Here is a 16,130-nt window from a genome sequence, read left to right on the forward strand (position 1 = left end):
CCCCCCCCCAAAAGGCGGTACTGTACCCACTCCACTACCGTACCGTACCGCCTGTTCCCGTCCGTTATAGCGAGTAACTTTAGTGGTAGGGATCGGTCCAGGTTCAGGTTCCATTGGATACCTCTACCCCATCATATTGGATCCTATCCTTATCCCAGCCCAGCCCGATCTCGTTGTCCAAAGCCAAGGTTGTCTGTCTGTGTTCGTGTCTGTGCCTGTGCCTGTATCGGTCTTGTTCTGTCCGGTTTCTTTCTATGCAAGTCGAGTCGGCAAAACCGACAGGTGCCAGTTGTGAGGCCCCGTTCGTTATTACCGGTAGACAGTCACTCACTGCCTTGGTACCATATCATTCCCACGATACCTACTTCTCCCCCCACCTCCCACTTCAACTCTTCTCTGACCTCCCACATCTTCTCTCTTCTCTCCTCTCCTCTCTTCCTCTACCTAGGACCTCCCCTCTCCCCTATTCTCCGTTGTTTTGTTTAGTCTTGTGTTCTCTACATAGAACGTGCGACTCCAGCCCGTGATACGATCCGATCCGAAGTACAGTACTAGCCAACGCGCCATCCATTATCTCTCCAACCTCTCGCGCCCTGTCATTCTTTATTTCGTCCGATCTTCGCTGGCAGGTCTAGCGCCCCTCTCGAATCCTCGTACAACGATCTTCCTTGCGAATCGCCTGCATCTTCGAGCCATATACATACAGAACCTACATAACAGTACCTATACTCACAAGCCCGTGGGCGGCGCCTCATAGAGAGCTGCCATAGCTGCGCGATTGCGACGCAGTTTCCTCTTCCGAAATGGTTTCTATGCAACGATCTCTGTCTTCACCAGTCCGCATTCATACTGCTCCCAGTACGTCTCCGACGTCGCTACCAGCCCGTCTCCAGTCCCGACTCTGCATGTTTACTTATACTGATGACTGGCTTTATAGCTGGGTCGTCCACTGTTGCGCAAGATTCGGGGTCGCCCCCTCCGTCTGTCGATATTCATGTGCAACCACCTCGATCACGAAGACGACGCTCGCCGAGCCCTAGCCCAACCCGCGATCCCACACAGAAGTCTTCGCGGAACTCGGATGACAAAGAACATCGAGGTCATGCTCACCAACAGTCACCAGTCATGTCGTCCCGAAAGCCAATTGTGGCACAACCAAATATGCCTGGCCAACCGTCACCAAGAAACAGTCCTAGAGTTTCGGCTCTAAAGCCTAGCACCAACGAAAACGATAACGATTCCTCTTCAAAGTTCAAACCGTTACTTCAAGATGTTTCGCAATACACAAATCCACACCTTCAACCCGAATCTGAAAGTACAACTCTCGAGGAACTGGCCCATCTAGTGCGACTGTCTAAGTACCAGGAGCGCAAGCGCGCCAACAATCGTCTACGTCTTCAAAGGAATTTGGTTTCTACTGCTCTCAGCGCCCGCTTGACCCGCTGCGGGGAAATAGCTCATCGTAATTTGGTCGACAGTTTCCGTCGTGACGACAAGGAGAACTTCTCTGCCCTGTACAGCGCTATCCATGATGTACGCAACAGCTGCGACGAACTCCGTCGTTATGCTCTTCTCGATCCCGAGATGGAAGGCCTCGCCAACGGCGGTCTTGGATCTTCTGAAAGTTTGGACACTCCCACTAACTCGGCAGCTATGGGCCCTCTCAAATCTATAACGCCATTTCTACACGACATTTCTGCTTCTGCTCGAGATACATTTTTGGAATTTCTTACTCAGCTCCGTACAAATCCTGACTATTTGGCCACTCGTATATGTTCTCTGTCAAGCTCCGAGTTGAACTCATTCTTGTCTTATCATAAAGGTTTGGAGCCCGTGGAATCCGTCCTGCCCTTTCATGGCCGTTCTGGAGGAAGATCCCATGCAAGTGCGCCCAAGAACAGCACTGCTGTGGATATAGAGCGACTGTTGTCTTTCCAACGCCACGATCCTCTATCCATTCTTATTCATACCTGCTTTGCCAATTCTGCTGGACCTGATAGTTCTGAGGATCAACGACGAACCGAAATCTGGGCTACTGCTTTGGCAAGGCTTATCTCGGAACCCAAATCTACTGGAGAGCACTTTCTTATTTCCGTTCTCAACATCTGGACAGCAATGCGTGACTGGTCTGGCAAGTCCAATATGGAATGGTACCTGATGAAGATCCTCGAGGATGGAGCCTTTTTGCTGGACCGGGCCGAGGACCAACATGGTACACGATTCAACCTCTCTGATTGGAATTCGTCGGATGAGGTCGCGGCCAAAGAGTTCTATGAGCGAGCAGTTAACCAATTGTTTGAGCTTGTTGACGACGAGGATGCCACCGGAATACCCGAAGGACTCTTGGAGCTTGGAAATGCCATTTTGAAGAAACTCGACCACAAGTATGTCGAAAACACCTCTCGCTGGTTGGTCTGGAGGTGTCTTTTCTTCGTTTTTCTCCTCGGCGTCATTATTCACCCGGAGTCTTATGGAATGCTGGCTGAGTATCACATCACACCTTATGCGCGTGAGAAGATTCTGAAAAAGGTAGCCATGAAGGCTCATGAGTATGTCTCCAGCATGTGGAGTGGTAAGCCCTCGGCAACCTGTGTTCCCGTCGACGTACCACCAAAGATCAAGGGCCATGTGGAAAGCATCCTCGCCCGTTTCCAAGGATCTCGATCCAAGGCTCCCGCTGCCAAGCTACTCCCAGCGAGGTCCATCACTTCCTTGAGAGAAACCAAGGAGGTCCATCCTTATTTGGTGATTAGCCCAGCTGATCTCGCGACCTTGATTAATGCCATCTTTCCCGAAAGAAGACCTCACTCGGCTTCTGGCAGCTTTAGATCAGGCCCAGCCTCTATTTCTGGCATGTCTGCTATCTCCCAGCCCATCCCTATGTCAAGCACAAGAAACAACTTTGACACTGCCTCTATCATCAGCACGAGCGTCTCTTCAGTATTTAGTGACTCTACTACCAGGGATGACTACTTGGACGAGCAGACCTCTGTTACACCTCAGCGCTACTCTCCTCCAGCGATGGACTCGGAGCTTCAAAGGCGTTTGAACAAGTATGAAGATGACGGCTACCGACTGCGCCTTGCACTCCACGAGATGCAACAGAATCTAGGTCAAGATATCGTCCGTGGTTCATGTCACCCTTGCGCAGAGCGATGGCTTGTTCTCTTCATCTCCTCTGATGGAAAGAGTTTGTCCACTAACATGACATTCGATCCTGATGAGGAATTGGACGACGAAGAAAACTCATCTAGCACTGATACAGATGAGGAAGACGCAAATGACGGACCCGAGCTCGACAAGGACTATCACCAACTGAGAGATTCAATCCTCAAGTTGGTGGAGGACTACGAGATTCCCCGTAGCCTTGAGCCTGAGAACAGCCGCACGCAACTTAGTAACCGTGCTTCTGGTCTCAAGAGGTACAAGTCGAAGACAAGAATTATTACTACTGAGCGGTCGATGGCCAGCCGCAATCCATACAGGAAGCACCTTGACAAGGAGGCCAACGGGAAGCGACAGGCATCTATTTCAGAGTCAGAATCCCAGGATGACAAGTCAGAAGCTGTCCTCATTACCATGCTCAAGGCAGCCTCAGCGCAGTCCAAGGCCCTGGCCGACTTTGTCTCTTCTCATCAATACTGGAAGACCCTCAATCAACTCAATGCTCTTGCATCTCCCTCACTCCGAGCCAACGGCTTCGCGGTACTGATCAACATCTTCTCTCGTGGTCCAAGAGATTCAATCCGCCGATCTGCTTCGGCTATCGAGGAGTATGATGCTTGGCTCGTCTGGCTCAAGCAGAGTCAAGAACGCCACGAGGGCATTATCGACCGCATGATGAAACGTGTGCGATCTGTACGAGATAAGATGTGGTATGTGACGGATGTGCGTAACTCTAAGGAGTATGCCCACAGTCGTGACATTTGCCAAGCTCTCAAGACCATGGGCATGCCTCGACGCTGGAACTCCTTCCAACGATCTCGTGCCCACATGGCTAGAGGGCCAAGTTCCTCTTATCTCTACCGCACCGAGTCTCAGATTATGGACCTTCTAGCCGCGTCTGAAGAACAAGGTGGACCGAACAAGCTTAGCGATGACCCTGCTGAAGCCACTGCAGCATGGCTTCAGAACCGTGGCATTGAGAACTTCTGTATGGGTGAGGAGCGAATCCACAGGTTCTGCTACGAGGTGGACAAGTGTATCTCGAGACTCGTCGGCGAGACTATCCGAGATGCACCAGTTTTGTGGTCTAGCGAGCTTTACAAGCGAGACAAGCTTGGTTATGACCGCGCCAGAGCCAGGGAGAAGGAAATGTCCTGGACTGGAGATGACACTGGAAGCATCATCAGCGAAGATCGCAAGTTCAGTCCTACGTCAAGCAGACCCAACTCACTTGCTCGTGATCTGAGATCGCTGTCGATGCACAACCCTAGCCAGCAATCTCTTGACTCTGTCCGACAAGGAATGCCTCGAGCTAGCTCAGCACTTTCAGATATTCTTGATGGTCAAGAGTACTTTGATCGTGCTTCGCCTGCGCACACCAACGACTCAGCTAGCACCTTCTGGTCGCCATTCCAGCCAGTTATGTCTCCTAGTTCAGGAGCTTCTCGAGGTTACTCGCCCACAACGAGTATGACAAACCTATCTACAACCTTCTCTCACTCTCAGCATGGCACTGCTCCTTCCAACTCAACTTTCTCAACTGGAACCGGGCGCCCGGGCACTTCAGCGTCGTCCAATGAGACTGTTTTCCAACACCAGAAGTCGGATGATGAGAAGACACGCTTCCTGAACGAGCTGAGACAATCCCTTACCAGTCTCTTGCTTTCTGACCTTGGCAACCAAGTCTTCTCCAAGGGTTCTGAGACTGATGGCTGGTTTGACAAACTGGGACAACAGTGCATTGATCGTAAGGATGCTCTTGATCGTCGAGCCCGACGTCGCTCTGAGATCAAGGAGAAGCGAAGCTCAGGTCGACCAAGAGTCATTGAGAAGAAGAAGAGTTTTGGTAACCTCCGGGGTGCCGGTGATAACGCATCAGAAACTTCGGAAGTTCCTCCGACTGAGGGATCCAGCACCAATGAATCCACGCCGCGTCTGTCTGTGGCTAAGGAGGACAAGGACAAATCAGAATTTCCCTTCAAGAAGGCATACCAACGACTTCTCAACATGTTTTGCGTTCACCCTAACCCTTACGCGAAGCTGAATGCTCTTTATGAATTGGAGAACCTCATTGTAGCTGCACTACAGTCAAGCGGACAAAAGAGGCCGCGATGGAACCGGTCCGATGCTGGGTCGAGCGTTGTAACAGAGCACAACACCAACGCTCGTCCTACACCTCTAGAGGGAACAATTGACAACGTCAAAGAACGTCGATCGCAAGCTCTTCAATCTCAACTTGCGACGCCATTCTTTGGTCCTCGACAAACCAACTCCGAGACACGATCAATTATGTCGGGTGGAAACGTCAACACCGACATCATTACCAAAGAACTCCAAGCTCTATTCAGAGAGGCATCAATCCGACCAAAGACTCTCTTCCGCGATTTGCAATTTATCGCATCATTTGTCCCACCTTCAGTGCTGGACAAGCAGGAGCGTGGCAAGGCTTTCTGGAACACTGCTCTAGCGGCTCTCAAGCTCAAGTCAGAAGTTTGCCGAACCATGGTAGAGATGGCAGATGAAGTCGTCGCAGCGCACACCCACGTGCGAAAACCAAACGACAATACGATACCAGATGTGCCACAATCAACAACTGGCACACCACCACCGCCGTCAACAACATACAAACTGGATGATGCGGGTAAGATGTGGACAATCACGGCTAAGGAAGGATTCCCAACAGCACAGCGCGAGCTTGCGCTGTTCTACCTTTCCAACCCAGAATACGTTGAGCGTACAACGCTCCCTCTCTCCAAGCCACGCGAAGTATTTAAGCAAACTGTTATGGACAAGTATGGCCGCTTGGGTAACGGCGGCAGCGGAGGCCGCACAGGTTTCGGAGGTGAAGGCAAGGAGAGTGATGTGAGAAGCGACCCGGGGTTGATGTGTGTCGCGGTTCACTGGATGGAAGCGGCTGAGCATGGAGGTGACAAGCTGGCGACGAGCTTCCTGCAACAGAATGGATTTTGGGGGGGAGATGAGTGAGTGAGCGACTGAGATGAGAGTTGAGAGTGTGCTTGTGCGCTGAAAGTATTATACCCACGTGTTTTTTGTTTGGCGCTTGGGCGTCTATAAGATTTCTTTCCATCCTTTAGAGGAAATTGAGTATATGATTTGAGGATAGATGATATTTATGAGGTGTTGAATACGATTGATACCATGAGGACATGATGACTTGCAGTAGCTTTCCTTCAGTCCCTGATTGCTGTTACTGATGCAACTCAAACAGGGCAGCACAAGTGCCCCTAGTGCTGAACGTCAGCAAGGTGAAGCAGCGAGAAAGGCTGCTGGGATATCCTTCAGCCCGCAAGCCTGGATTCAAATTCAAGTGTCACGATTTCTCCTTACTGAAGCTAAGATGGCATGGACGGATAATAGATGAAGGAGGAAATGTCGCTGCCTGTTTGCTTTTGGTGCTCTGGCTTGAAAACAGCCTGGGGTAAATCTTCGGGCGTCTAGCAATACGGTACGTAGTCAGAAAGAAAACACGTTAACGCAATACCCGTTCTTGACTCTATTTCAAGAGCTGATATATATTGTCTTTGAGACCAGGACAAAACGTATTTAACGAGGTGTCCCATTATCAGATCTCATACGCTAGAGCTGCACAGGTATTAACAGAAATCATGTATACACACCCTCAATCGAAAAAGGAACCTTGGTGCATCGACTAGCATTCAGCTAAACAATCAGTTGCGGGGGATGCATAGTAGCTCCAAGGGAGCTATGGCGGTGGTGTTATGAGTTCTCATGATCTGCCCTCAGGTGGTTTGCAGTCGTCGAAATGACAAATAAATGATCGGGTCATGCAAGAAAAATGGCCGAAAAAGCTGAGTTCGTTATTTGGAACATTATCAGTTTTTGTTAAGGTGCGGTGTTGCGGTGTCATGATGGGCATATTGTCAGGTATGAAGGCCTGTAAGCGGAATTGTCCGTCGATGGCAACCAGAATTTGTTGGCCCAGCTTGACAAGGGGGAGAGTAAAAGCTATCCTGCGCCTGATGTCAGTGTTCTCTTGCAACCGAGATTCCAGAAAACTCCTGTTCCATAAAGTCCCAGTAGTGCCAGAAAGATCAAGGTATGTATTGCTCGACACAGAGGCTTTAAACTGTAGGGTTATTGCTCGTAAGCCGCGAAAGTCTTTTCGAGTAACACACCGATTCAACCCACGTAAAGGACCCTTGACCGCAAGAGATGGTGTGGTTAAGCATCAAAGTGATGGTCAGTCATATAATCATCATGATGTATTGTTCATGAGATGTTGGGCTGAAAACTAACCCGAGGATAGCAGGCCAGTAAGATCCATGTTACCAAGTCAACCTCCTTTCCCCGAAGCCACGCATTGAATGCCCTTCTGTTACCGGCTGTGTTCAAGCGGCAGGCATCTTGAATGGGTGAATGTGCCTCAACACGAACTGGGGATCAAAACGATGATATTCCGGGAGTCGGAGCGGCCGTCGGTTAAATGACGCAGTCGTCCATTGTTACTTTGCATATGCGCTAGCGAACAAGCTAACCAAAGATTTGTCCGTCTTTTTTCCCTTCGGTTGGTCGCAATTTCATCAGCTCACTTCGGGCCGTCGGTATCCTTGACCGATTCGATTCGAGGAGAGCGCTTTCGATTTGTTCAGGCAATGAGTCAGTCGATCAGTTCTTATTATCTGAGACTGGCGATGCAACCATTTCGAGCTTCTTCAATTTACAGCTCTTCGCTTCTAATTCTTCGAAGAATTGGCATCGGTCAGTGCCCTCTAAACTTTGACTGTTAATCCCGGTCAATAGCCTGGTCTTTGGCGGAGACCCTTCAAGCCCAGGCGCCGGGATCGAGCGGGACTCAGACCTTCAAAGGTGTCGCTTCTCGGCCCATTCTTGTTCTCATTGGTACTCCGTATCCCCAGGTTTCTGTCACGTTGGTTGCTGTAAGGGGAACAAAAAGTGACGATAGAGTTTGCGACGTATCTGGCAGGAGTGTCAGAAAGGTCGCGTGTCCAAGTGTGTTGCATTGAGATAACCGGCCTCAGCATTATCTCGAAATTAGATAGAGAGATTGTCGTTCTTTATCTCAACATGATGTTTGATCCTGATTTTGAATAACTGACTCGTAAACAGTATCACAGCTGAGGGAGAGCTCGCCTCTTTGACCTTGTCACCTTTGATCAATGTACTATCACAACGACAACGCACACTGTTAGGAGCAGAACTCACAGGCAAACAATGCTCCCTGGTAAAAACACAGGCGGTGACTTTTGTGACCATTGAGGCTTGGGTACGACATTTTGCCAAGCTTGTGGGCTCGAATTGCTCCACAAAACGTCGTTCCATGGGTTTTCTATCGGCTCGGCTAATCGAGGCCAGAGAAGTTTTTGTGTTAAATAACGCTCACAGAATGAGAGGTGGAAGAAGGATGAAAGAGTTCGATAGCGTTTGGTTGATTCCGCTTAACTTGACTTTTGCTGTGTCCGATTTTGTCAAGTCTGACGTCGAAATATGGCTATCACCACTGAGCACAATGGGAAAGTGTCAATTGAACCTGCTTTCTGCCCCACCTGCCCGTGTTTAAGAAGATCTCATGTGAGCAACTGCTACCCAAGGGTGTGCACCGAGTTGTACTTGACTTGGCAAGAACCTAGACGGCATTAATTATTGTCTCTATGAAGGAATAAATATCATTCAACATGATGCATGATTTCAAGGTCTCGAATGAATGGAACAAGAGGCCCGTTGCATCTCCATGTACTTGGATTCCCCAATCAAACAACACCTTTAGGCTTTAGTACACTACCGTTCACTGTAACAACCCCAATCTTTAGGAAACATACACCCAGCATGCACTTCTGTTGCCCCTTCCGGTCCCGATTTTCCCACAATTTAGCACCCCTAGTGCCTGCCCCATGGAAGGAAACAAGACAACCTTCCTTATCGCCTCCACTACCTGCCCGCCTTCTGACTCCCACCATTCCACTCACTAAACATCACCACCATCGTCACTACAAATTCTCCTAATAAAAACATTTCAAAAAGTCCATACAAATCGTTTCCCCACCCTCTGGCCTTCGTCGAACTCGACGTTGGTCGCGGTGGATTGCTCTGAACTTCACTGTTAAGCTGATATTAACGGTCCCAATCGTTGGGTCCCTCCATGCGCCAAGTTAAACCAACGTCGCCATGGATCTCGCTTCCGCCGCAGGCGACCATCCGAATAACCTCATTCCCAGCCTCGACTCTCCTCTTCCCGTCTCAGCCACAACCTCCTCTACTCCGGTAGTGTCTCAGCAACCAGCCAACCCTTCGCAACCCGCCTCTCATGCCAACTCTCCCGATCGCAAACCAAAGAAGTCGTCTTTGACCTGTACAACCTGTCGCGCTCGCAAAGTACGATGCAATGGCGCTCGTGAGATCTGTTCCAACTGCGAGCGACTAGGATTTCCTTGTTCCTACGATGATGGCGACACTGGTGCTCTATCTGGTGCCCTTCCTCGCCGCCGAGTCCGACAAGCTTGTATTAGCTGCCACAGTCGAAAAGCCCGATGTTCCGGCCACATGCCGTCATGCGATCGCTGCCGTTCCCAAGGCATTGAGTGTGTTTATAGACCGAGCAAAAGAGCGCGCATATCTCTAAGAGAAGGACCAAGTCCGCAAAGCCATGAGTGTGACCGAGATGACGGCCACAACGATAGTGACCCTGGATTGACCGACCCAGCCAGCACTGCAACACCCCAAGGCTTTGCACCAGAAATGTAAGTTGACGTTGTAGGTAATGCTCCCCTGGCTAACAAACAGTTGTAGTCCCTTTCCAGATGAGTCTTTCGATGCTTTAATAGGTCGAACTTTTATCAAGTTCTTCAATCATGTCCATCATATTCCCATGTTCTCGTTTCTACATCGAGCCTCCCTTGAAGGACGATACAACTCGGGCAAGGTGGAGAAGGCTCTTCTGCTGGCCCTGATTGGCATAACATCGTACCTTACAGATATGGGACCGGGGATGAAGGATTATGGTGAAAGATGTATCGACGATGCTGAGGGTCTCATTTTTGCCGATTACACTCGGCCTTCAACCATCAAAGTGCAGGCGCTTGTCCTGATTATCAAGCACCGTATCCTATCAAAGAAATCTCCAAGCGCTTTTATGCTGTTGAGTATAGCATCTCGATATGCTGCAGCTCTACGTTTGAATCACGAAGCTCCAAATCTTTGTTTCCTTGCTCAAGAGTCTCGCCGTCGACTCATGTGGGCCCTCTACTGTATCGATTCGGGTGTCTCTGGTGGATATCGTGACTACTCGCTTTGGAGTGCTGATAAAATCCATGTAGGATTACCATGCAACGAGCGCAACTTTGAATTTGACCTGCCACAACCGACCGAAAGACTTATTCACGAACCCGATAAGCCTCGCAACCCACAAGCTGAAGACATTGGAAGTCTCGCTCTCCATGTCCGAATACAGCACATGCGACGTCGAATTATGGAATTTTCGAGACGAGTTATGCTCACTCGCAACACCAAGCCCGATGAACTTCAATCTGGTATTTGGGGGCTACAGAAAGATCTCAGCGATTTTGCGACACACCTACCTGCTTCTTTCCAATTCTCAGAAAGCTCGTTGAGACTTCGGGCTTATTCTCCACGAATCTGCATATTCATCATGATACATGTTTGGTGGCATCAATGTCAGATCGATCTGTACCGTCTTGCTCTAGGAGGACTTCGCGAAGCTCTTCCTCGTGTCATTCTGGCATCTCTTGATGATGCTTTTGTGGATCACTGCCAACGACAATGCGTGGAACACGCCATGTCAATGGCCAACATCTTCTCTTCCATGCACAAACTCAACGCAAAGCCAGTGACTGACTTGGACATGGCTATTTGCGCCTATCAATGCGCTCGCGTGTTGACTTACGCATATCATACCAATGCCCTTAAATACGACCTTACCTTGGATGCCGTCATGGAAAGGGCCAAGATCTGCTTGCTCACTATCAAGTCTTGTTGTGCGGGAAAGACAGCAGAAGGCATTCAGGCGGATTTGGAAAAGCTGATTTCTCATGGTATTGCCATTCGCGTGCCATCAGCCACGCCAGATCCGCATGGGCAGCTTCCCCTCAACAATGGATATTCTCAACCAATACGCCAGGCTGGTCTTGCGGATGATTCAAGCATCAACGATCCTGGTCAATTCGTCTCCATGGCTCCCGTTTCGATGTCCGCCATGACTGATTCAACATTCCCACCCTCACTCGTTGCCGATCCTTGGGTTCCTGAAAGTCAAGTGTCTCCAGACTTGCCTCATCCGACTACCGAAGTTCAAGCTCCAGTGAAGCCTGCCGTGAGCGTCCCAGAGATAGTCCCACGTCACGACTTTGGTATTTCGGAAATCAATAATGCCTATGACGGGGGTACAGATGGGCTGGGTACCGATACTGGATTAGAGTATGGAATGGGACTTGATCAGAACTTGTGGATGCCCAACAATGATTGGCTAAGCATTGATGCTCTTCATGGAGGCGTTGGGGCATGATGAAAACAAGATCCGGCTAGAAGACTGGAGCTCCAATTACATTTTGGTGTTCCAGAGTTCTCCAGAGCCATCTCAACGATACAAGAGGGGTTTCGCGGTTTGTGTCACCAAGACGCGACGCTCCCAACCCCTACTCAGCCTTCCGCCCAGACGCCTGCGAAAGATTCTTGAAGGGGCAAATCCGCGAAGCAGCTGGCGAAGCCTGGCCAGAAGTTCTAAGAGACTTGCCATCCCAGCAGCACCAGGGTCGGAGGCTTCAAAACAATCTCGGCCAACGAGACTTTCAACACTCAATCACTCTTCGGAGCCATGGAGATATGATGGATTAGATTCAAGGTTCAAATGCCGTCAAATATTCATGAGCTTCAGTGATTGCAACATCACTGGGCAGATGCTAGAGCTCAACCTTGCTGTATCCTGTTCTAAGAAGTTGCCCAGTGATTTCATCTACCACTGGAACGTGACATAGATTCAACTGGACTTACCAGGAGAACAACATCACCATCAATGTCGATCTTACGGGTCGATGCGTCTATTGAAGAGGTGGACACTATATATCCGTCAGTGTCAGAAGAATTGGCCGCCGAGAGCATAAGAGACGAGATACTTTAGTCACCTTAAGCTAACTTAGGCCGGGGCTTAGGCTACTTTATTTCTGTACCCTAAGCCTTAGAGGATAATTCTTCTGACACCCACCTGACATCGTCCTGTATGGACGATACTCAAACGACCCCATGACACAAACTGTTCTTAACACTGTACATATTTACATAAAATGAATTTCAGGAGCGAGAAATGAAAATGTCAACAATAAACTCAATCAAACTATCTGCCTAATGAACGCCTGACTAATTATTCTACTGCTCAAGGCTGGCCTGATTTCATGCTCAGACCCTTTTCCTCCTTAAACGCCGTGCCATGAATCTTCGCATAGAACTAGTATACATCTTGCCAGCTGTTCATACGCCCCATACGCGGTCCTACATCTTGACGCGAAGCAAGTAACGCAGCTTGACTTGGGCAACATCGTAACAAATGTACTCGTTGTACTGCAGCCAAGCTCCGGGAATGTTGGTGTTGCCGGGCTTGATTTCTGGGTCGGGCTAAATAATTGTTAGCAAATGCTTCAAATAATATGTAAAAGCAGAAAAGCAGAAACTTACCATCTTGATTCCCTTGAGACTCTCGTGGGCAGCTCCTGCATCAATCCACTTGCTGGGGCCAGTTTGACCCTGACCCCAAGTACTGTGCATGCCTTGCTTCTTCGCAGTTTCGCCAGCTTCATAACTAGAATCATTGAGCTTCTGGATAGGATCTCCAAGCTCAGCTTCACAAAGAAGCAACAATGCTTCGCCACCAGAGTTGTAGGAGCAGCAGTAGTTGGCTGACTTGGAAGACATATCGGCAAGGTAAATTCCCTTGCCGAACATGTAACCGGACACGGGGGCCTCAGGGGGCGCAATTCGGAGACCCTGACTAAGGATACCACCGTAATTGGTTGTTCGAGAACCGTGCCAAAGGAGACGACGATCAGAGGAGATCTTGGAGAATTCAGATTCGTCGAATCGTTTGCATTCACCCTGGCGCTCGATACGGAAGATATCCTTCACCGTGTAGTTAACATGGTGAGTTGCGCCCTTGGAACCATGGAGATAGTTCTGGAGATAAGAGAACTCGTTGCTGTCATGCTCAAGAGGAGTCATCTCCTCCATACCAAGGCCGGCGAATTGTCGATCAAGAGGATGGACAGTGTCCCTTGTCTTGCGGTCACTCTTCATGATCTCCACTGCCTCCTTCATATCCGACAAGCTCTCAAGAAGTTCTATTTCTTTCTTGAGCATTGTTTCGGTGTTGATGACAGGTGGTCGTTGGCGACCGAACGCGTGAGGAATGAGCGAGTAGAACATGTTGGAAAGTTCCTGAGTAATAGCACCCAGGCTCTTGCCGTGCTTGCTCTGGGCAAGACTGGGATCGTCGAATAGAGCGGCAAGATCCTTGAGTTGCTGGAAACCTCTGGTAATGGTGGCTTTACTTAATTTGCCGAGGGGTAGCTTGTTGGCATCGTAGTTCAGCGAGGTCATTGCTTGCTGGAAGTATTGCTGGTTGAAAATGAGTTCCATCAACTCCTTGACAGGCTTCTCGAGCTTGCACTCCGGTTCTGGCACATCATCCTCGTCGCCATTCTCCTTCTTGACAGCCCCCGCGTCATCGTCAGATTCATCATCCGAGTCGTCGTAGCTACGCTCAACAAAAGCATATTTACCAGGCTTGGGGTTGTCGCCGCGGTTATCCCATGAGAGACCTGACTTGTCCTTGAACTTCTTCTGGAAGACCTTGACGGCATCATCGAGGCTTCCATTTCCGAGAACAGCCTTTTGTCCCATCTCTCCAACACGGCCCCATCGGGTCCACGTCTTGAAAGTTGCTGACTTTGGGTCCTTCAGAACCTGAATACGGTAAAATTTATTGTTGTTATTACCAGCGTTGGTCTGATTCAGTGACGCATCGTAGATGAGACCAGAACCAGGATCGACGTAAACCTGATAGGTAGGGAGGGTGCAGTATTCGTCAAGGGGAATGGCAGCATCCTTCTTCTTGATGAACTGGCCTTCGGCGACCTGCTTTTCTTCCTTGAGATTCTCCTCAACTTCATCCTCAGACTCGGGTTCAGCCTTGACTGCGGCCTTGCCCTTGGTAGCCTTCTTGGCAGGAGCCTTAGCCTTAGCCTTGCTCTTGGGCTTCGCGTCTTCTTCTGACTCTTCCTCAACATCTGCCTGGGCCTTGGCACCCTTCTTAGTGGCCTTGGGCTTTGATTTGGTGGGAGCAACGCTTGCGCTTCTGGCACGCTTGGCTCGGGGCTGGCTGTCTTCTTCATCCTCATCGTCAGCAGCGGGAGGGGATCTCTTGCTGGAAGTGCCGTTGGTAGTAGCCTTAGCAGTGCCCTTAGCAGCACCGTTGGTGGATGAAGACCAGCTATAGTCATCAGGGTTCTGCTTGGTGCCCTTGGAGTCGGTGTCAATCAGCCACGATGGGTTCAAAATAGGAAGGCCTTTGGCGTGTGCAGCGGTGACCTTGTTGCTTTGCTGATTAAAGTCATCATCGGTAGAAACAACGTGCGTTGTGGCCTTGGTGACACTTCTGGTGAAAGAGCCACCGTGCTTGCGAATGAGAGCTTCCAGAGAGGAATGACTGTGACCAATCTCCTCAAACTTTCCGCTTACTGCAATGGCACAGCCATCGAGAGGCGGATCGGCTGGAGGAGCACTCGCGGCTGCACTTCTGCCCGTTCTTCTGGGAGGCATTTTGGGGAAAATTGGTGTCAAAGCGTGACGTGAGACGTAAGATTGTCCAGTAAGACGAGAAAGTGGCTCAGTGTGAGTCGTAAAATGGGAATGAGCTCAACTTATACAAGGTTAGCAATCGCGTATTGACAACCCTAATTCTGCGTAGCAAATGGGTAAAGGCAAAGAATCAGGGGCTGAAAGACGACGCGATGTCATACCCAACGGTTTGTGGCTTGTCAACAACAGCTGACCAAATCGAGCAATCGCCGAATCTTAGGGTGATCCTTGCGTTGGTCTAATGCGTCAGGTGCGGTTTAAGATGGGGGAATGAGCCGATATGGATTGAACGGATGAGAAGTAAAGAAAAAACTGAGGATTCTGAAAATGAGGTCGGCACTTTCCCAATTTAAAGGCTTCCAGCTCATGAAGACGTTCAGCTGAATGGGAAGGTAACACGAGCTTCTAGGCTGAAACTCCCCACTTTCCTTGAACTTATAAGGCCAGGTGGGGGTAGCAGAATAATTGTCCTCTAATGCTTAGGGTACAGAAAATAAAGTAGCCTAAGCGATAGCCTAAGGTGGAATAAAATGACCAAATTATTTCATCTCTTATGGTCTCAACGGGGACTTCTTCTGACACCCACCTGGGCCCCTACAAGGCCTGACAAAAAGGTGACGATGGGCGATCATCGAGATGTCATTCTTTAATTCACTGCACAAGGGCTATATCTTGTAATTAGGATCTGAGAGAAGAATACATTATCAATTGACACATGCTATTTAGCATTGACTGTTCTTTTTGGCGGTATCTCTTTGAAAAAACACGCATTTTCGAAGACATTGTGCTCTATCCAACTCTCAGCTTATTCTGTCAACTTGAATCCACCTTTCCAAGCTCCTGGAGCTACCCATGACGCGCTGCTAGGCACCAGCGAGCTAAAAGACCCCGGATCTAGGCACGACCCCATCGCGATATCAGGTGACCCATATTAATTCATCAAAATGGGGATTTCTGCCTGGAAATAATGGATGAGCGTCAGGGTATCAGAAGAATTGGCTGGTGAAAGCATAAGGAGCGAAATAATTTGATCATCTTATATGGACTTAGGCTAGCAATTAGGCTACTTTATTTTTGTACCCTAAGCCTTGGAGGATGATTCTTCT

General features: G+C 49.4%; 3 protein-coding genes across 3 annotated transcripts; 2 read left to right on the plus strand and 1 right to left on the minus strand.

Annotated features, from left to right (window-relative positions):
• Window positions 1-803: 803 nt before the first annotated feature.
• FIESC28_10968 (uncharacterized protein) lies at window positions 804-6,150 on the plus strand (the record flags this gene model as incomplete). Its single annotated transcript, XM_031165098.1, has 2 exons — window positions 804-858; window positions 938-6,150. 2 exons carry the CDS (start codon window positions 804-806, stop codon window positions 6,148-6,150), a joined length of 5,268 nt encoding a protein of 1,755 aa, XP_031010841.1.
• Window positions 6,151-9,330: 3,180 nt separating this feature from the next.
• On the plus strand, window positions 9,331-11,683 carry FIESC28_10969 (uncharacterized protein; the record flags this gene model as incomplete). Its single annotated transcript, XM_031165099.1, has 4 exons — window positions 9,331-9,537; window positions 9,587-9,743; window positions 9,791-9,902; window positions 9,952-11,683. The coding sequence occupies 4 exons, from the start codon at window positions 9,331-9,333 to the stop codon at window positions 11,681-11,683; spliced, it is 2,208 nt and encodes a 735-aa protein (XP_031010842.1).
• Window positions 11,684-12,663: 980 nt separating this feature from the next.
• Window positions 12,664-14,985, minus strand: FIESC28_10970 (uncharacterized protein; the record flags this gene model as incomplete). Its single annotated transcript, XM_031165100.1, has 2 exons — window positions 12,664-12,786; window positions 12,847-14,985. The coding sequence occupies 2 exons, from the start codon at window positions 14,983-14,985 to the stop codon at window positions 12,664-12,666; spliced, it is 2,262 nt and encodes a 753-aa protein (XP_031010843.1).
• Window positions 14,986-16,130: the final 1,145 nt, after the last annotated feature.

Source organism: Fusarium coffeatum (genome assembly GCF_003316985.1).
Source record: "Fusarium coffeatum strain FIESC_28 chromosome Unknown BRIP53273_contig_350, whole genome shotgun sequence".
Lineage (NCBI taxonomy): Eukaryota > Fungi > Ascomycota > Sordariomycetes > Hypocreales > Nectriaceae > Fusarium > Fusarium coffeatum.